This window comes from Petromyzon marinus, chromosome 54 (genome assembly GCF_048934315.1).
Source record: "Petromyzon marinus isolate PM22_M1 ecotype Great Lakes invasive population chromosome 54, UKy_Petmar_22M1.pri1.0, whole genome shotgun sequence".
Lineage (NCBI taxonomy): Eukaryota > Metazoa > Chordata > Hyperoartia > Petromyzontiformes > Petromyzontidae > Petromyzon > Petromyzon marinus.
The window spans coordinates 7,213,414-7,234,641 of NC_133720.1; the positions used below are offsets into that span (position 1 = coordinate 7,213,414).

Below are 21,228 nucleotides of genomic sequence, written 5' to 3' on the forward strand. Positions count from 1 at the left end.
ACGGGCAAGGTTGTTGTTGTTGTTGCCGGACAGCGATCCGCGCACACATTCAACCGTTGAGTTACGGACGTTTCGCTGGTCGTTCCAACCGGCATCAATCTAAACTCAAACAAGAAGCATAAACCTATTAGTAAGGTTTGTCACGTAAAGAAAACGGTGCCAATTAGTTACTGCGACAGCACACCCGTGGTGTGTGTTGGAAGACTAAATCCGCAACATTTACAATTTGATTTAAAGCTTTCGTGACTGCAAGGATTCATCTTCTTTGGTTCTTTCGGTAAAGTCACGTAGAATGAGAATAAAATAATAAATTGATAAAATAAAATAACACAATAATATTCTCACGACGTTTCGGCCACTTGTGTTGTGGCCACTTGTGTTGTGGCCGAAACGTCGTGAGAATATTATTGTGTTATTTTATTTGATCAATTTATTATTTTATTCTCATTCTACGTGACTTTACCGAAAGAACCAAAGAAGATTTACAATTTGAGTTGATGGTGTTTCGCTGGTGATCACAACGACAACCAGCTTCATCAGGCGATGTGGCAACTTTACTCTGCCACTTTTTGTTGACGGGTTTGACGACACTGACATTTCACGTGGCATTTCTTTTGATGTTGTTGCCGGTACAAAAGTGTGAAAAATAAGAGTAGATTTCTACCCTTTCTCGCAATACACCAAGAGGCGCCAAGATGTTCAAACACCAAATAGATCTGGCGTTTGCAAGGAATCATGTCTGCGTTTAACCACACGTGCTTGTGGTGAACATGCAAACACAAACACGCTCTGATAATACACGCATTGTCTTAGAAACTGATTGGCGTACACCAGAGACGGCCTTCTTTTATGGCTTTGTCTTACCACCAGAGAACGCACAAAAGCGATCAGTACAAAGACATTTCGCCGAAATTTTTTTAAAAAGTTACACCGGTAAAGTTACTCGCTAGGGATCGCACGCCACGGCAGGCATCCGAAGCATCGGTAGCGGCAGAGAACATCTAGATTTGAAGCTTTCGTGACTGCAGGAATCCATACTCTTTGGTTCTTTCGGTAAATTCACGTAGCTAGAAATAAAATAAAATCACGATGTTTCGATTGCAACACAAGCAACACAAGCAATCGAAACGTCGTGATTTGATTTTATTTCTAACGACGTGACTTTAATCACGACGTTTCGATTGCTTGTGTTGCTGTTGTTGCAATCGAAACGTCGTGATTTTATTTTATTTCCAACTACGTGGCTTTACCGAAAGACCCAAAGAGCAGCAGATAATAATTTCACCCGTCGACTGCGAAAACTTGGCACAGGAGCCCTCCTTGGGAAGGAGTCTTGAGACTCGCGGAGGCTTTTCACACACAGAGAAGTGGTATGAATCGATACATTCAATCTAAAAAAAAAATCTGCCTTTTTAGCCGTAATAGGGCCCTGCGTTTGTGCTGTCTTCACCTGGGCCCGCTCGCCCCTTGCTACAATCACGGCGAGAGTCAACAGCCAGCGTGAGCTGTTCGGGTTCCTGCGTTCTGGCACGAACTCCCAGGTGGGCAAGAGGGCCTCGCCAAACGGGTTCCGTGAGATCCAGCCGGATTGTTTACGGCTTCCACTGCAGCGGGCGAGACAATGCCGGTCGGTCACGTGCGCGCGCGTGTAAATGTGTGCGTGTGCGTGGGTGGGGAGCGGTGGTGCAGCGGTTAACGCGCTGCGCTACGGAAACCTGGTCAGCCCAGTTCGATTCCCGCTCACTGGCCAACACCGGGTGACGATGATCGAAACCGGTCTCTCTCATCTTACTCCACTCCCCTCCACGCTCTCTCCTACATCTCCCCTCTCATCTCGCACCACTCCCCTCCACGCCCTCTGCTATCTCTGCAAATTCTTAAATTATTGCACGCCTACTATAAGTCGATTTATAAATGAACACTCGGAAGTCGAACTTCATTGTTGTCCTTTGATGGCCATACTTCACCACGCCGGTCAATGCGGATTGGTGCAAGAGTGGGGATGGGGTGGGGGGCATCGGGGCTGCTCAGGATGCCACTCAGCCCGCTGGCACCTTAGCTGGCCACGGCCGGGAATCAAACTCGGGCCGCCTCGCCTGCTCATTAACTTTTGCTGTTGCTGAGCCGCCTTATTCGCCGTGTCGGGAAGGGAGGTGGGGGGGGGGAAGCTTTGTACATCGCCTGCCCATCGGCCCCTGGGACCCTTCAGAGTTTAGGCTCCAGTGGTCATCAAGGGCCATTGAGGTGTCACACGGTGGTGCCAGGCGGTACATCCTCTCGGTGTGTGTGTGTGTGTTTGTGTGAGCGGTAGTGTAGCGGGTAGGGGCTGGCGCGCTGGGCTCCGGACCTGGCGGGCCGAGTTCGATTCCCGCTCACGGCCAACACCGTTGACGATTATCTGAACCCGGTCCTGGGCCCTCTGTAAGGTTTGAATCGGCCGCAAATGAATACCTGGTGCGGTGCGTAGTAAACATCGTCACTCAAGAGAGACAAAGGCGGCCGGGCGTGGTGCTGGCCGTGCCGGCCTTCAGAGGTGCCACTTGCTAACAGCACTTGCCCCAACAGCCTGTCAAGGCTATAGGGGGGATCTTTGTCTTTTGTGAGCGAGATGGCTTACTGGCCAAGACAAATCCATCGGTATCATCATCATGATCAATAGCATCATTATCAAGATCACAGTCATCATCACATTTTCAATATTGTGATTATGATAGTCATCATTTTCATCATGTTCAATATCATCATCACGGTCCTCAATGTCACGATCATCATCGGCACCGTTTTCGATACTATGGTGTGATCATCGTTGTGGCCATTGCAAGCCATGGTCATATCCGCTGCTGAATGAATTACTCCCTCTGGTCATCGCCGTCTCAGCGATGTCACAATTTTTATATATATTCCGAGCATTCGATGCTGGCGGCCGATTCAGCTGCTTAAAAAAAAACACGAGAAGCCCCCCCCATCCCCACCCCGATAACTTCCCGGTTTTATCTTGCCAAGCAAAGCAACGGGGTTGGCGGGATCGTGCACAGATAGAGCCACCAAGTGCGTGAAGACATCATCAACCTGCGGGGGAAATTTGAGACGTTTTCGAGAAGGGCTGTCCAGCAAGTAGGTTGCTCGTATCTGCCAACCGACGGGATAACCACCACCCCAACCTCCCCCCCCCCTCCCGTGCGGCGCGACCCTCGGCGTGTCCGTTGTCCGATGTTCCGTCTCCCTGCTAACAGCAGGACAGTGAACTCTGTCAGACGGCAATTATTGCTTCTTGCTGCTAGGTGTGGCTCCTTCCCCCCTGCCGGACCCCCCCCCCCACCCCGTGCCTCTTGGCACGCTGCCAAGTGACGGTGTGATCGGGATAGGTATCGGTTATTACCGCTGAGCAGGCGTTGTTTTCAGGGAGCCACAGTGACGAGATGTTAACTACCTCGCCTGGTATGCGGGAGGTCGTGGGTTCGATCTCGACCCTGACGCCTGCTGCTGTATATTTGGAGCGCGCGTGTCTCTCTTTCTCTCTCCTCTTCCGGTTTTACCCTCCACGTTTTAGAATCAACATCGCGCGTTCTGAGTACTAGGTGTGCTACTTAAAATGTCCACGTCATGATGATGAGCCACTTCGTTGAGCCGTCATTTGTGGCCGGGCCGCTTCCGTAAAAAGAGCCACGCAGCTCGGTGGGCCTTACCTGGTGTAATAAAAAAATAGTTTATAGTTTTAGTTATATCTCTCGCGTGCCTCCCGCCGCCGCCGCCCGTTCTCTGCGGAGACGGTGCGGCGAGTGGTTTTCACCCTGCGCCATGGCGCGCGAGCTCAACGAGTCGAAGGGCATCCATCGCCGGTGCTCTCCGGTTTGCCAGGGTCAAAAGTGGTGGATGGCGGTGTCCTTCGTCCAACCCTGGCCAACTGTCTCGGACACTCTGCAAACGTGATCGCTGGTGCTGGTGGTGGTGGTGGCGATGACGATGCTGCTGCTACTGCCACTGATGATGGTAGGCGCGCATGGCCAACGTCGCCCGGGCAGTGGCGGCTAATTCATCTGCCGTGACCTCGAGTTCAAGTGCGGCTGACATCGGCGGCGAATTATACGCGAACCGGTTTTTGAGGCCACTCCTTCACGAACCCGCACTGACCAGCGTGGTGCAGTATGGGGGGTGGGGAGGCAGGTGCTCGGGACCGTTCGGATATTTGCTCTCCACCCAGGACTTTCGGCTCAAGCCTCCCATCAAAATTTTGACTTTTGTGCAGCCACTCCCATGGTGAGCCCTTCCCCTCTCGCCTGGGGAAAAGAGGGCTCCGCTCTTCTGCTCGCCACTCCTTCTCTGTTCCTAATCTCATCATCACCGCCCTCTCATCATCTCCCCCCCCCCCCCTCCTCAGTCATTCCTTCTCTTCTTCCTCCTCCATTTCCCTGCTGCTCCTCGCTCCGCGCTGCCCATCTTGAGCCGTGCCCTCCTCTTTGCCCGTCTTGGGCAGCGGCTCTTAACCTGGGATGCACGCACCCTCTGGGCGTGCGAGACGCCTCATCAAACCCTCTGTGCTTTTATTTTACGTGATCTTTTTGTTTGTTTACGAATGAGAACCAAAAGGGTGCAAGGCTGCAGTAAAAGGTGAAGAACCCACTGGCCTTGGGGAACTTCCATCCCGGCCTCCCTTCCCTCTCTCTCTCTCGTTCCTTTTCTCTTTGTCCATTCATTATTCCATCCCTGACTCTACTCTCATTCCCGTGGTGTGGCCACGGGTGATGCTGTTGTTGCCATTGTAACAATAACAATAAATATAACAATTACCCACGTGTTCAACGAAATGCACGTGCAGGAATCGTGGGTTAACACGTAGGAGGCTTCCGCGAATATAATCCATAAGAGTTTTTTTTTTGGGGGTTAGATCGCGTAAATATAAATGTGTCGTGAAACCCGCCACCACCCGACACAGCCAATGAGTAAGGTTTATCACAGAAACAAAAACGAACCAAAGACCTCTTCTGGAATCGTGGGCCTCTCCCGAGCGGACAATCAATATCTCTCCGCGTCCCCCGTGTGTGCGACAGGGCGACCAACAACACGAAGGTGCGCGAGTCCGTGTCCCTGGAGCTGAGCTTCGTGAACTCGAACCTCCAGCTGCTGTGGGAGGAGCTCGCCGAGGTGAACGGCTCCGTCGACGTCTACCAGCCGGAGAGGTACGGCCGCGATTCACGCTACTCGGTCGCTCGCGCTCTCGCTCGCTCGCTCACTTGCTCTCTGTGCGAGTCTGTGTCTTTGTGCGAGTCTGCGGGTTTCTATGGGAGTCTGCGGGTCTCTGTACAAGTCTCTGTGCGAGTCTGCGGGTCTCTGCGCGAGTCTGCGGGTCTCTGTGCGAGTCTGCGGGTCTCTGTGCGAGTCTGCGGGCATTTAGTCTATGGGGGCAGTGAAATCCAGACGACCAGAGTCGTGACAGAGAGGCGACGTTCGCCCCCTTATCAGGTTCGGGAGACGTCGTTTCATCGTGCGCAACATGTGATTAAACAGCAGAAGCCCCTTAAAAGGCCACACACATCAGCGTAATTTTCATGAAGGGGGGATTTTTTAAAAAACATGTTGACGTGTCCCTCGTCGTTGTTTCGCTCATACTTGTGGTTCCTCAGCCGTGGACAACATATTGTTGTTGTGTTTTTTTTTCTTACAAACGATGGCTCGGCATAGTTCGCAACCACAGCAAGTATTTCACCCCCCCACCCCCCCAATTCTGCTGCTGATCATACCCTGACGGTCAAAGCCAGCCCAGAGAGATGCAGAGTCATCGTCGTAATTGTTGTTGGTGTTGAGCAGCATGAGGAGCATCGTTACCCCTCTTCATATCAAACCTCAAATCCCCACCACCAACCCTGCTGTCTGAAACAAAGATGCCCGCTTTGTGAACACGAGATGTTAACTCCCTCACCTGGTATACAGGAGGTCGTGGGTTCGATCCCGACCCTGACGCCTGCTGCTGTATATTTGGAGTTTGCGTGTCTCTGTCTCATCATCATCACGGTGGCTATGAGATGTTAACTACCTCGCCAGGTGTACAGGAGGTCGTGGGTTTGATCCCGACCCTGATGCCTGCTGCTGTATATTTTGAGTTTGCGGTGTCTCTTTCCCCGTGGTCGCGTGGATTTTTCTCTGGTTTTTCCCTCCATTTAGAATCGACATCACCACTGCGTTGGGTGCATTTGGCTGCAATAAATTTCCGTACGATGACGATGAGCCACCTTCGTTGAGCTATCCCTTTGTGATGGCCTGGTCACTTCTGATAAAAGAGCTAAGATCGCTCAGTGGGCCTTACCTGGTAACACCAAGTTAGTTTTATCAGCCCAAATGCACTCCCCCATGCCACCCAGTGGCACGCGACGTGGGGGGTGGTGGGGGGGGGGGGGCTTCGAGGCGGGGGGCATGGGGGACACGGCGGCGTGCCAAAACCAGAGCCCCATACCGAGGAGCCGGCGAAGGAACGGCCGTCGTTTATCGCTGTTGCCCCGACGACGCCAGTGGTGGCCGCTCCCAACAACCACGTCCCGACAATGACGACCACAACAGCGTCCTGACGACGACAACGACAACAACGACAACAACTACTCCACTCGGCTACCCCAATACAATCACGCGTACCCTGGTGGAGCGAGCGGACTACTCCACTCGGCTACCCCAATACGACCACGTGTACTCTGGCGGAACGAGCGGACTACTCCACTCGGCTACCCCAATACGACCACGCCTACTCTGGTCGGAACGAGCGGACTACTCCGCTCGGCTACCGTGGAAAGACTCGAAGCACTAACCAAACCAATGGCAAAGCGAAAGGAGGCGTAACGGAGTGTACGAGCCGCTGTGGCGGCGATGGGCGCCGTGACGGGCGCGAGTGCCGTAGCCGATCAGGGCTTGCGTCAAGGCCACCGCTCTTGTAAAACGCCGATTGTGGCGGTAGCGCCCCCTCTCCCCCCCCCCCCCCCCCCCCCCGAAGCACCCACACGTCCATGCAGCAGCGCCCATCCGCAAACACGCAAGCGCAGACGCTCGTATAGCGGTTTAACAGTCCACGTGTATATTTCCCCGGTTCCCATCCGGATTGAGTCGCAAAGCGTCGGTGGGGGTGGGAGTGGAGGGGGCGGGTGGTTGGCTCCCCCATTGTTCCAATTTATGAAGGAGATATCCCCACACCTTCTTCCTCCTCTTCCTCCTCCTCCTTGGCGTTGTTGTTGTTGTTATCGTCACGCGGTTGTTGTTGTCATTTGGGTTACCGATCGCCGACGAACGGATCACAGCACGACGTCGGACGTGAGGACGTCCATAAACCATTACAACAGCAGCTCCCGGCAAAACTTTCCAGGCCCCAAAAAAACTGTCCGGAAGCGCAAGCTCTGCTTTTTGAACGTCAAACGCCTCCCGCTGCGCTTTCGGAGCGAGCGGGGGGGGGGGGGGGGTGGGGACGTTCGTCGGGAGGGTGTGGGGAACAAGACCGACACGGGAGGAAGGTTTCTCCACAACTCGGGCCGTCAGCCTGACGAGGTTCGTCGTTATCGCGGTACTCGGGTTTGTAAATGTTGTCGTGGGTTTAATCTCCAACACGCAACCGGTGTGTCCTCAACTAGTAACTAGTTGGCACGTTTTCGTTTTACGTGATATACCTTACTAAACGGCTGTGTCACGTGGTGGCGGGTTTAATGGCACATTCATATTTACGCGATCGAATCCAACAAAAACATTTATTATGGATAATATTGGTCGCAAACGCCGAATAGTACTGCGTGTTTTAAACTGACCCGTGTTGTATCCAAGGTTAGATCAACAAACATCTGTAGGCAATGAACCGGTCCTGGGCCTCCCGTAGGTCGACTCGGCTAGTAAACATCGCCACCGGGGAGACAAAGGCGGCCGGGCGTGGTGCTGGCCACCCACCCCACTCGTGCGCCATACCGGCCTGCTACTCTCTAACAACACCTTGCCCCAACATTCTGATAAGGCTATGCGGGGGATCTTTGTCTTTTGACGCACTGTCAGACGGAGGAGGGGAAGTGTTCTTTGTTGGCCCCGTTGTGATTTTAAAGGGTGAAGGGAAAAAAAAACACCTCGGTGTTTTTCACCGTGTAAAGGTTTTATTGAACTTCTGTGACAGAATAACATTTGCTTAAAGCGAGGCGCCTTTGTTGTTAAGACCCGTATTGACATAATCGTGACATTTTCGCCACCGCAGCCGTGCAATAAAAATGATCATCAGAGTTCGATTCCAGGCCACGGCAAACGTCTGGTGGCGTGCGACGTCCGAACCGGTCCTGGGTGACTACCCACTTGGACAACCCGCACTGACCAGTGTGGTGAAGTATGGCTGTTCAGCGTGCGAGTGTGGGGAGCGGTGACGCAGTGGTCGGCCGTACACACCCGGCGACCCAAGTTCGATTCCTGGTCATGGCCAACATTGGTTATGAATATCTGAACCAGTCAGTCATGGGTCCTCCTCTAAGGTTGGCTCGGTCTCAAATGAGTACCCGGCGTGTTTTAAATATCAGCACTGGGGAGACGAAGGCGGCCGGGAATGGTGCTGGTTACCACCCATTCCTCTTGTGTGCCATGCTGACCTCCATGGGTGCTCGCTGAACAGCACTTGCTCCAACAGGCGGTTAAGGCTATGTGGGGGAGCTTTACCTTTGTCAGCGCTGGTTAGGTTAGGTAATTCGTGGGCACGAGACGGGATATATATTTCATTCTGATATCTGCGGGTAGCAGTGCAGCATCCTGTATCAGAGAACAGCCCTGTGAGTTGATGTCACAGAACTAGTTCTGAGTTCGCTTCAGTGTAGGGCTCTTTATTCACACCGGGGAGAGGCGCTTCAACTTTTTTTTGTAATCTTTCCCATCTCCATCGAACCAACATTTTTTTTTAAGTCTCAGAAATTGAACTTTTTAACTAAAGTGAGAACATTTCAATTGAATGGAGTTTACCGTTTTGTTGTTGATGTAGTCACAGCCGGGAGATGGAATCCAACCGGCGACCTTTAGCTCGCAAGTCCGCAAGTGTTCTGCTCATATAAGATAATTAACCCAATTGTGTTTTTGTTTATTTTTTTTTACACATTGCTGAGCCGAGGCATACAAATTCCACAAAACTGATTTCTTTTTAGGGGAGTGGTGGCACAGTAGTTGACACGCTTGCACTATGAACCCGGTGGTGGCCCGATTATCCAAGGCAAGGGGGGTGGGGGGGGGCACTGGGTCGGAATTACATGACCAGCGAAATGTCCACAAAGCCCTCGGTGGGATTCCACAGCCAACCGCGGAGTCGACAAACCCCGGACTCCTTGGGTCAAGTCTCAGCTGGGATTACGGATGACTGACCGACCGGCCGACTGACAGGCCGGCTGACCTGACTGGCTGACCGACCTGACTGAATGACTCGCTGACTAGCCGACTGGCCGACTGACTGACTGACTGATGGACTGGCTGGCTGGCCGGCCGACTGACCGGTTATTTGCGGCATTGCCGTGACCGCGAGAGCGGCGTCGTGCCGATATCGGTTTTCGCCTCGGTTAGGGATTGTCAGCACAGCGGAGCCGATGAGTGCGGCCGATCCAATCTGCGCCGAAATTTCCGCGTTTGGCCGGTGTTAAAAAAGATGTTTTTGTTTCAATGAATTTGTTTGCATGAAATATACATTCGCCTGCAGAAGTGGCTTAAATATTTTTTTATTTCGATTTTTACGCCGATGTTTCGCGTTACCGTTGGACGGTGAACTGTGAGGTGGAACGAAAATCCCCGAGCGCGACGATGGCTACGGCCGCCACCCCGAGACCACCGCGTGACCGCCCGTGACGACGTAAAGCATTCGCCGTGGTCACCGATGTGGCTGATGTGATTTAACATTGGACCCCGATACCTTGCGTCCATGAGACGCGTTCTCCCAAGCCGCGTTGCGCTCTCGGTGCCAGTGGCACCGTGTTGACGAAGAGGACGTACCTTGCCATTCGCGCAGTTGTTCATTGATTGGTTTAATTCACGGCGGTTTTTGGGGGGGGGGGGGTTGCTGTAGTAACCGGGTTTGTACATAAGTATGTTGAACTTCTTTCGCGCCGTACGCTGCCGAATGCGCTAATCGGAGGTGCGCTAACCTGGTTACACCGTATCTATGGGACATTTTTTTGAGTATCAAAGATAATGAACAATTAGAATAGGTTTTACCTAATGACCGCGTGATCCCGAGCTGTAAATGCTCTGATACTTGCATTGTCTTTGTGCTGTTGGCCTTTTGGTGTTCTCTGGTCTGACACTGGAGGCAAGGCCGTAAAGAAGGCTGTCTCTGGTGTAGGCCAATCAGTTTCAAAGACAATGCCATCTATTATCTGAGCATGTTTGTTTGCATGTTTTGCCACAATTACGTGTTAATGCAAACTTGACACCCTTATTTCAATGGGTTTCTAATGTTTGAACATCTTAACAGCCGTTTTATTGCCAGAAAAGGTAAAACCTGTTTTGATTACACCGATCTATATTGTAACCAGGTAACCATCGAAAATGGGGGGTTCGTTACTCGAATTTTTACCATTGCCAAAAATAAAAAACAAATTATTTGTACCAAGTAAGGCCCACACTGAGCTATGTAGCTCTTTTTCAGAAGCGACCTGGCCATCACAAATGATAGCTCAACGAGAAGCGGCTTTTCACGTGAACATTTATAGCGCCAAACACTCTGAACGCGTGGACGTTGATTCTAAATGTGGAGGGAAAAACCGGAGGACCCGGAGAAAAAGTCCACGCGACCACGGGGAGAGATACTCTTTGGTTCTATTCGGTAAAGTCACGTAGGTTAAAAAAAATTACGACGTTTCGGCCACAACACAAGCGGCCTTCATCGGGTGAAGGGACCAGACTGTCTCGAGGACAGTGCTGGAGTGAAACACAGCCACGCTCAGACCGCGACCTTTAAGCTGTGTGCCAGGAAACAAGGTGCCTTGACAAAGGAATTAGCATAAAAAATAGCATGTGATTGGCCGACTTAGCATGATGAACGGGGAGAGAGACACGCAAACTCCAAACATACAGCAGCAGGCGTCGGGGGTCTGGATCGAACCCACGGCCTCCTGCATACCCAGGCGAGGCAGTTAACGTCTCATAGCCACTGTGGCGCCCAAATGAACCGAACCGAAGCGACTTGACTCCGGGTGTGCCCATGGTTCTGATCGGCAACAAAAAAAAATCGTGAAAGCCACCCACCCCCCCCACACGGCCAACGGCGGGGGACGGGAATGGTTTCCCCACCCCACCGCCGCCCGGTGATTGTGCGACGCTCGGTTTATGGGGCTCGCCGTGCACCCACGGTAAAAAAACAAAAAACGCAACACCCCGGTTAATGTTTCTCCTTAAGGCAAACAAGAACGGCTTCGGAGAGAAAAACAAACCGGAGGAGCCTCCCCCATCCACCCACCGCCCGGCATAGCCCATTCAAGTCCGAGCGGTTACTTTTTTGAGGAATTCGCTTCAAACCGGATTTTATAGATATATTTACACATACGCTGTGCATCAGTGACGTGCGGTGATGTCAATGGCTGGGGAGGCACTGGCTAGTGTCAGAGCCAGATTCACACACTGAGGGGGGCGTGGCCTCACGGAGGGGGGCGTGTCCTCACTGAGGGAGGCGTGTTAGACATGCCCCCCTCAGTGAGGCAGATGTGATAGCTCCCATCCCCTGGAGCTTTTTCATTGCAGTTTCATGACGAGACCAGCGAGCCTAAATATCTTTATACACATACGTGAAATAAGTTACCTGGAGTATGGAAGGCGAGGACATGAAGGGGTCTACAAACATTACATTGGTGACATACTGAGATAGTAACAGGCACGCGCTTATCGCCCGCGCTCCATCCAGTTACTGAGGGGTTGCGCAATCAGAGGGGAGGCTGAGCTCGTCGCTGCCTCACCTCTCGTCTCTTCCTGTATTTGCAGCGTAGCTCCGCAAATTTGGCGATTTTTGACCCTGAAAATTATTGGAATCGTACAGAAATGACATTTATAACACAGATCAGTGGCAAAAATCTTAATATTTCTTGTCGCAACAGCTATTTCCATTGGAGTATGACAGGTGAGGCTCTGCCTCCCCCTGTCTCCCCTGACCGCACGTGCCTGCTGTGTGTATATACCCAGGGTGCTTGTAAAAAATGCGACCGCTTCTGAGAAACTTGCAACAACGCCACAAGAAATGTGCCGCCGCCCCCGGGGCTCTGGAGGGCCACCACCTTGGAGAAGATTCCAGGCCACGCGTTGACAACGCTGGCGAACAAGTGGAGTCTCTTTGACTGGTTGAAGCTATTAACGTTACATTTGTTATTATGTTACGGTGTATTGTTATCCGTTCTTTTCCCATTAGAAACGATAGTCACTCTAAGTGTAAAGTAATGTTTGAAGCACCCTGTATAGACTGTGTGTATATACTGTGTGTGTGTATATATATACTGTGTATGTGTATATATATACTGTGTGTGTGTATATATACTGTGTGTGTATATATATATAGTATATATATGCAAGAGTAACGGATAAGAGGCCGAGCCCAGTAATGTCTCATTTATGTCGCTAGACAATTGGAATCTTTGTTTATCCTGGAAGAATCCGATGAGCTATGAAGCTCTATTTATTTTTCCTCTCTCACGCATGTCCAGTAGGGGCGGACGGGCGAGAGTTGCATCGGCAAACAATACGCACGGACGATACGAGCGGGGGAAAAGGACGTCTTGAAAGCGGTGTGGGAGTACCCACAATTTACCACCCCGCCCCTCCCCCACACACACGGTCCAATCATCCCCTCTGGGGTCGATTAATACGAGTACCACTTTGTGGGCTAAGTCAACGTCGTTCGTCCTCTGGACAAAGCAGTCCCCTTTTGATGGGCTCGCCACGTTACGGCGCCAGAGACATCGACATTACTGTTCTCGCGACGAGTACTCGGGACCCCGCCAGAGGAATGTGGAATTTCCACCACTGTCTCTGCATGGCTGTAAACGGATGAGCATCACCGCTCACCCTCGCCGATGCTCACGCTCGTGTGCCGGATCTCGTTTGTCAGATCCCCAAAAATATATACTCGCAATAATTACGGAATTTCATTAATCGGAGGACAATTGAAAAGTTTGAGCGATTTTTTTTTTTAAATGTGCCATGTGGTCAGTCTTGTGTATTCGTTACTCCCGCCTCTACGGTGTTGCCATATATTATTATTATTGCGTCTTCCAAACGTCTTCCGCCGTTTCAATGCAATATATATATTTGTCACTCGCAGTATCCTGCGTAGCCAGTTACCCAGCTAGTTTCGGTGGCGATGGCCCGCAGCGGCCACTCACAGTCGAGTTGCCGTTGTGGTGGTGGAGAGGAGCCCAGGCAGCAGCCAGCCAGATAAAAAAAAAAACTCGAGGCATATATGAAAATTTTTAATAGAAGTACAATCATTTATTATAACGACCGTGTCCATCCAGTGCTCGCCGAGCTGTGTTGGCTTCCGGTTGCCAAACTAATATGTTACGGGGTCGCGCTCGTCACGCGCAAAGCGCCCGCCACACATGAACCACATTACCTCGCTGATCTCGTCATAGGAGCATAAACCATCACGCAAACTCCGGTCATCCTCGCAGCGGCGGCTTGCGAACCGTCGAACAAAGACGGTCACCGCGTCGCACACTTTCGGGTGCGCTTCTGCGGCCGTCTTGGAACGCTCTTGCTGCCGATATTCGGAAGCCCACTGGAGTTATGCACTTTTAAATAATCTAGATTGAAAACTCATTTCTTTAGAACTACTTTTTGTGTTTAGTTTGTTGTCCTTCCAATTAGCACGGTTGGCGCTACGTACGGTTTCGAAATCAGTTGTACTTACATTGTCGGCGGTAGCAGCTATCCGAGATATATTTCGTCTTAAAATCATCTTTGCATCTTCTCCCTCCCCAACGCCCACTCGACGACTTCCCAAGTCCCTTCTGATTCTCGACGTGTACCGCGAGGGGGCAGGGTGTTAATACAACGGCCGACGAAGGAAGCGGCATTTGACCTTTGCGTTTATTTTGCCAAGCGTCACTCCAATCCAAGCACAAAAAAGACAAAGATCCGACCCCCGTGTAGCCTTAACAGACCTGTTGGGGCAAGCGCTGTTGGCCAGCAGCACCAGCGGAAGGCCGGCGCGGCACACGGGTGGGTGGGTGCCCAGCACTCCACGCCCCGGGGCCGCCTTTGTCTCTCGAGTGGCGATGTTGAGGCCGAGTCGACCTAGGGGAGGCCCGGGACCGGTTCAGATTAATCGTCGCCGGCATTGGCCGCGAGCGGGAATCGAACTCGGGTCGCCGGGTTCCACACACACACACACACGCGCATGCACCAACGTCGCACCACACCTTCCTGGGCACCTGTGAATGCCGGCGCGGCGCACAAGATAGGGTGGTACGTGGGTGGCCATCACCACGCACGGCCGCCTTTTGTAATTAAGGCTCGTGATAGTCCCCAGGCGCCTTACATCAAAACAATGGGGGGGGGGGGGGGGGGATTGGCCATGAAGTGGCTCGCCTTCTGAAAGAGATGCCTTGGGGCGGAAGGACTTGAATATCCGAACCGGATTCCTTTACACAGCACTCGGCAAAGAGTTTAGGGCGCCGCAATTGGCTAGGGTGTTAACTACCTCGCCTGGTAAGCAGGAGGTCGTCAATTCGATCCAGACCCTGACGCTTCTTGTAATTATTGAATGTTGTGGGTTTACTCTCCCGCACACCGTTGTGCTGTACTAGTAACGAATCGGCACGTTCCGTTTACGTGACAAACCTTACTAATTGGCCGTGTCGGGTGGTGGCGGGTTTAACGACACATTTATATTTACACAATCTAACCCCAAAAACCTGAAAGAGATGATGTATATTTGGAGTTTGCGTGTCTGTCTCTCCTTTCGCCGTGGTAGCGTGGATTTTCCCGCAGGGTCCTCCGGTTTCTCCATCCACATTTAGAATCAAACGTGCGCTTACAGAGTATTGGGCTGCTGTACATTTCCACGTGATAAGCCACTTCATTGAGCTATCGTTTGTGATGGCCAGGTCCCTTCTGAGAAAGAGCTACGTAGCTCAGTGGGCCTTCCTTACCTGGTAAAATAAAATAAAATAGTTGGCTATTATCAAGACAAGTAACAAAATAGCCGAGCGTTGTGTCTCTGTCTTAACGCACGCGTTCTTCACACAACCCACGGGAGGACCCCTTAAACCATCGTGCTGTACATCTGTAACGACCGAATGTCTGTGTAAAAGAAAGAGCTTTGTAGCTCATCGGATTTCTCCAGCAGGCCACAATAGCTCAGTTGGCCTTACCTGGTAAAACAAAAATATATATTTTTTAATATATATAAGAATAGGTTTTACCCTTTCTGGCAATAAAACAGTTGTGTTAAGGTGTCCTAGCATGTTTTTGTGTTTGCATGTTCACCTCAAGTATGTGTGGTTAATGCAGGCAGGATTATTTGCAAAAGGTGTCAGTTTGGCGTTTTAACATCTTAGCACAACTGTTTTATTGCCAGAAAGGGGGTTACACATATTCTTATATTTTGATACTGGCAAGGGAGTTCCCATGTGATAGTTTTCTTTAGTTTAGAAGTTTTCCTCAAAATCCAGGTACTCGTTTTTGAAGCTGAATCGACCTCGGGGAAGGCGGGAGTGCCCAGAACCGGTGCAGATAATCATCACTGCTGTTGGTGGCCGTGAGTGGGGATGGAATTTGGGTCGCCGGGCTCGTTCGAAGCGCAGCGCGCTAACCGCTGTGCCACTGCTCGCTCCCCCCCCCCCCCCCCCCCCACGATCGAAGCGCACAAAGACAATGATCCTCTCTGTGCAGACTTTTGGGTGCAAGTGCTGTTACCGAGCCACCTGCCGAGTACACCCACCCGCACGCGCACACCACGGCCAGGCATGCGCGCGCACACACACACACACACGTGCGTATTCCCCTGCACTTAAAAACCCAGGTGAGAGACGGAGAGCGAGCGAGGTTAGAGAGAGTAAGAGAGAGTTCAAAGTTTTTGAAGAGGCAGCGTCCGGGTGTCCCCCATTGGCACGGCTCCACAAGCCCCCCCCCCCCCCCCCCAAGTCTTGTGGAGGTTCTTTGTGTTGCACAAAAAAAAAACGAGAGAGAGAGGGAGAGAAACATTCTTTCCAAAGAAAGGCTTCCGTTGTGAACGCGGAGACATCGCCTCAATAGGGCACCAAGCAAGCAAGCGGCGCGCGTACCACGCCCGGATATCGCCGAGCGGCCTACACGGAAAAAAAAATACAAATGAAGGGTTGAATGAAAGTGAGCGAGAGGGGAGCGCCCGGAGAGAGTGGAAGCGCATTAGGCGCGTGACGGGGATTGAATTCCGATCGGCGCAATCACTTCGCAACGGCAGCGAGAGTGGAGGGTGAGCCGGTGGGTGGGGGGGGGGAGAGGCAATTTTGGTGAAGCACTGGGGGGCTGCAGCGCTAAGCCGGTCAGTTACCTCCCCATCCAAACTCAACTTGCTATCCTCCCCCTGCACCCCAACCTCCTCCACTCCACGAGTGGAACTCGCCGCCATCGCGAGCGGCTGACCGCGGCGAATGCTTTTACATCCCCGGACCTGCCAGAGCCACGTCCACTTGTGTGGATTATTATATTTTTGTTTTAACAAACAAAACTGTCGAATAAGTGGCGGTGAAATGCGGTAAATAGCCCGGCGGTGGCCGTGGCGGTCACGCTGCACCACATGGCATCGGCACGGTGGCTAGGAGATGTTAACAACCTCGCCTGATATCCAGGAGTGCATGGGTTCGATCCCGACCCTTGACGCCTGCTGTATATTTGGAGTTTGCATGTCTCTCTCTCCCCATCGTGGTGTGGATTTTTCTCCAGGTCCTCCGGTTTTCCCCCTGCACATTTAGAACCCATAACACGCATTTAGAAGCCATAACACGCGTTTAGACGCTTTACATCTCCACGTGATGATAAGCCACATTATTGAGCTTTCATTTGTTGCCAGGTAAGGTCCGTAAACCTTGCCTAGTAAAATGAAAAAAAATGTTTTTAGTTTTCAAGTCTAGCCAGGCTGTGGAGGCGGCAGCAGCAGGGGGGGGTTGGTGGATCACAGCACGAATGGCGTGTGCGTCGACCAGGAGGAGCCGGTACCCTGGCTCGCCAGTTGAAGGCGGCGCAGCACAAACGTGGACTTCCGACTGTTCCGTCGGTATGGGATAGAGCGTTTCCCCCTTTGCACGCGTGGGTTTTTCTCCCTGTGCTCCGGTTTCACCTTCGTGCATGTATATAGAGGACGGCAGAACTTGGGGGAGGGGTTGGCGGGGGAAATTGACGCTGGCGTCTCACCGCACGGCTGCTGCTTCCTCCCCACTCCGTCTGTGGTTCCTCCCCCTGGCTTCTCCAAGTCGGCCTTCTCTCCGAGTCGTCCTCCCTCGCTCCCTCCGAGAGCGAGCGAACCGCGTCTCCAAAGATGAAATGGCCCTTTACTTGAAACGATTTACACGTCTATTTTTTCTGGCTTCTCCAAAGTCTGTGATAATTCTACGTTGCGTTCCAGGTAGCAGTCGGTATTACAATCACAAAGTGTAATCCCCACCACCTCTTGTGCGTGTGTGAATAATGCTTGCCACACACCCCCTTCGTGTGCCGTGCCGGCCTTCACAGGTGCTGCTCGCTAACAGCACTTGCCCCAACAGTCTGTTAAAGGCTACACGGGGGATCTTTGTTTTTTGGTTGTTGGGGTCGTATAAGTCAAGGTTATTGATTTATTTGTCTCTGTAAACGTGGGGCACAGTTCTGGCACAAATCTGCCACCCAAAGCGCCATCACATCACCCCACATAAAAATAAACAATCCTATACAGTTTAAGCAAGCATAACAAGCAATTGGTGACTGTCAGTTAGTTGTACTTATGGGTCAGACACGAAGATATAGGCACACTGCTAGGTGGTGGGGGGGGGGCGGGGATTAGCATATGATGCGCGATTTACATACCTATGATTGAATCGTACTTGCCTGCTTTGGTTTCGGTGTTCGGTGAACGTGCAGGAGGTTTTTACGACGCCGGATGAGCCGCCCCCATTGTTTCTCGCGTGGGGTTTCTTTGGCGTCGATTTTCTGCCGAGCGGGGATCCGTCACCTCTGACTTTCTGCCTCCCAAAAGGAGCCGCGTTGAGGTGCCGGTCGCAGCGAATTGGTGGGGGGGGGCAAGGGCGGGGTCGTGGGGTCACGGGGTCGCGGTGTTCTGTATCACCGGCCTCTGTATAGGACAAACGTCGCGTCCATAACAAACATTCGATGTTGGGGGCCTTGCATTACTAAACTAAGCTATATATTTTTTTTATTTTACCAGGTTAAGGCCCACTAGGCTATATAGTTTTTTTTCAGAAGCGATCTGGCCACAAATGACAGTGCGACGAAGTGGCTCATCATTGTGCGGAAATTTAAAGCGGCCAAAAAATACTATAAATGCACGTTGATTCTAAATGTGGACGGGAAAAACCGGAGGACTTGGATAAATATCCATGCGTCCACAGAGAGAAAACCTGCAAACTCCAAATACACAGCAGGTGTCAGGGTCGGGATCAAACCCACGACATCCTCCATACCAGGCAAGGAATTTAACATCTTGCCACCACGGCACCCTGTTAACAGAAACACTCACTGTATTTGCTCTGCTAAATACCATTAAAGTACCAATTTTTAGAGGTCTCAAGGCGGATGGGAAATCGTCCGAATCGCCCTTTAAGGCTTGGCCTGTTGCTCCCCCACGGAGCGAGGGAAAGGGTTCCCCTCCACGTGTCCGTTGCCTGCTTATGACCTCTTGACCTCTGCGGTTGTCTCCCTGTGCGTGCACGCGTGTGTCTCGCCAGCACCACCGTGGCCATTCCCATGATCCCGTTGGGTCTCAAGGAGACGAAGGAAATCGACTTCACGACTGAAATACAGGTATGCCGCCGGCTTCACTCCGCGGTCACAGTCACCGTCAGCGGCTTGCGCTCGGAAGGTTGGGAGTTCAAATCCTGGTTGGTCGGGGGGTGGGGGTCAACTCGGCCCATCATCGTCATCAACATCATCATCCCTCCAGGGACGAGAAACTGAACGCCCCTTTGCGGGGGAAGTCATGAGTATGGTTGCCCTATGGATAGACTTGCCCCCTGCAATAGGAATGTGGAGTTTCAACCACTGGCCTCTGCAGGGCTGTACATGGGAGATGAGACGCTCGCACGACAATACTCACTTTGCTCGTGGATTGCGTGACCTAACCTGCTCCCGATCATAAACTATAAAAACTATTTTAAAACTACTGTAAACTATTTGATTCTAAATGTGGAGGGGAAAAAACCGGAGGACCAGGAGAAATATCCACACGACTGCGGGAGAGAGAGAGAGAGAGACGCACGCAAACTCCAAATATACAAGCATCGTCAGGGTCGGGATCGAACCCACGACCTCCTGCGTACCAGGTGAGGTAGCTAACATCTTCATAGTAATACAGCACAGCATTTGCTCGCGCTTTGTTTAAAAACGCCGGCAATAAACGTTTACGGGTTTCGAAATCTTGGGGTGCACCCCCCGCGGAATGCGGACGTGACACGTCGCAGCCCGTTATGGCGTTTGGCTTTAAACCGCTTCTGGGAAATAGAAGCCGCCAGGTTTTTTTTTTTGCTCATCCGGCGGGGCGGAGGGGCGAGGGGGGGGGGCGCAGGGTTCTGCAGCTACTCTTTTTGAAATGTGCAAAATATTTTTAAATTTTAAGTTGAGTCGCGTCATTCGTTTTTTCCCAGAGGGTGGATGTTGTTGAACCAGGTGAGAACGCGACAGACACCACACATCCATCTCTCGTCTCATTTGCAAGAGTTTGACCTTTGCGGGGGGGGGAAGCGCAGGAACACGAATCCCATTGTTCCCAACCCGGGGTCCGAGCCCAGTGACCCGGCTGGTGAGAAGTCGACCGTTTGCCGATGCTACGATTGACACGATTCGGAGCCGCGTCATCCTTTGGCAAAAAAAATCATTTTTTGTTGGCGCGCGGTCGTGACCCGCGGACATCTGCGCAGCGTCGTGGCAGCGAGCGGCGTTGGGAATCGCAGCGGCGTTGGAACCTTGAGCGGCGGGGTGGGGGGGGGGGGGGGGGCTCTTGTCTTGCGCGATCGCGCTGCAATGCTTCGCTCGCTGCGTTTTTCTCTCTGCAGGAATTCATATGCGAGCACTACGGAGAGGACGGGTCCAAGTACCTGCCCGAAATAAAGGAATTCATGGCGCTGAGACAGGTGCGACGTGGCGTCACATCACACGCGCGGGCATCATACACGCCATCACCAATGCCGCCCCCTCGCTCCCGTTAGCGCACTCCAGCCACGTGAAGATGGCACCATCTGGGCGTTGTTTGGCCGTTTCTTGGACGGGCGTTGCTCTCCACGGCGGGGCCTCCGAAGTGGCTTGCCCAGTAGATGGCACTGCACCCAACGCATTCAATCCATCCGTGCGGAGTTTTGAGAGTGTCGCCCCCTCGTATGCGTGGTGGGGGCGGCCGTTTTCCGGACACGTCTAACCGTGCCCACTCGCCACCTTGCTCGCTATACTTTGGGGGTGGGGGGGCGGAACCAGCTGCCCCCCCCCTTTCCCCCTGGCCCTGTTGTTGAGTGACGACCCCCCTGCCCCCCGCAATGTGTCCGTGGCACCCCCCGCCTCCTCGCCGTAGGCTGCGCGCACTCCGACGCGGGACGAGGCCGGCCTGGGCCTGCTCATGGAGTACTGCTCGCAGCTGGCGGCGGCCGAGGCGCGCTTCTTCCCCCCGTATCGCAGGACGAAGATTCGCTTCACCTGGTGAGCGCTCGCCCCTCCGCTCGCCCACCTATGGACCGTTGCGTCCAGTGGTGCGGTGCTCACCGGTGCACGGCGGCGGCGGTGGCGGCAGTCCTCCCGTTGCTCTCGATGTCTCGCGTGTGCAGCTGGTTTGTGGGGCTTCGTGGAAATGTGGGTGGCGGGGGGGGGGGGGTTGGGCAGCGTTCAGAGTCTTGGGTCCACTGCGTTGCGGAAAGAATTCCGCGCGATTTCTCATTTCGTGGGAGCACGAGAGAGGCGTTCGAGGCTCTCCCCCCTCTCTCTTTCTTTCTCTCATCCAAGCTCTTCCCAGGAACCTTGGGAAGGTTATCTCACTGCTGTTTACATTAAAGCAACCCTGGCGGCGGCGGTGGTGTTGGTGATGGGGCTGTACCCCAC

The 21,228-nt window shown here is 52.6% G+C and overlaps 1 protein-coding gene across 1 annotated transcript in view; it reads left to right on the forward strand.

Moving 5' to 3' along the window:
• Positions 1–21,228, forward strand: part of LOC116954209 (rhophilin-2-like) — a 56,979-nt gene that overhangs the window by 16,575 nt on the left and 19,176 nt on the right. Inside the window, exons 3-6 of the mRNA XM_032974746.2 lie at positions 5,049–5,177; positions 18,876–18,951; positions 20,199–20,276; positions 20,708–20,832. Of these exons, the coding sequence (XP_032830637.1) occupies positions 5,049–5,177; positions 18,876–18,951; positions 20,199–20,276; positions 20,708–20,832 (408 nt within the window). The remainder of the gene's footprint in view (positions 1–5,048; positions 5,178–18,875; positions 18,952–20,198; positions 20,277–20,707; positions 20,833–21,228) is intronic.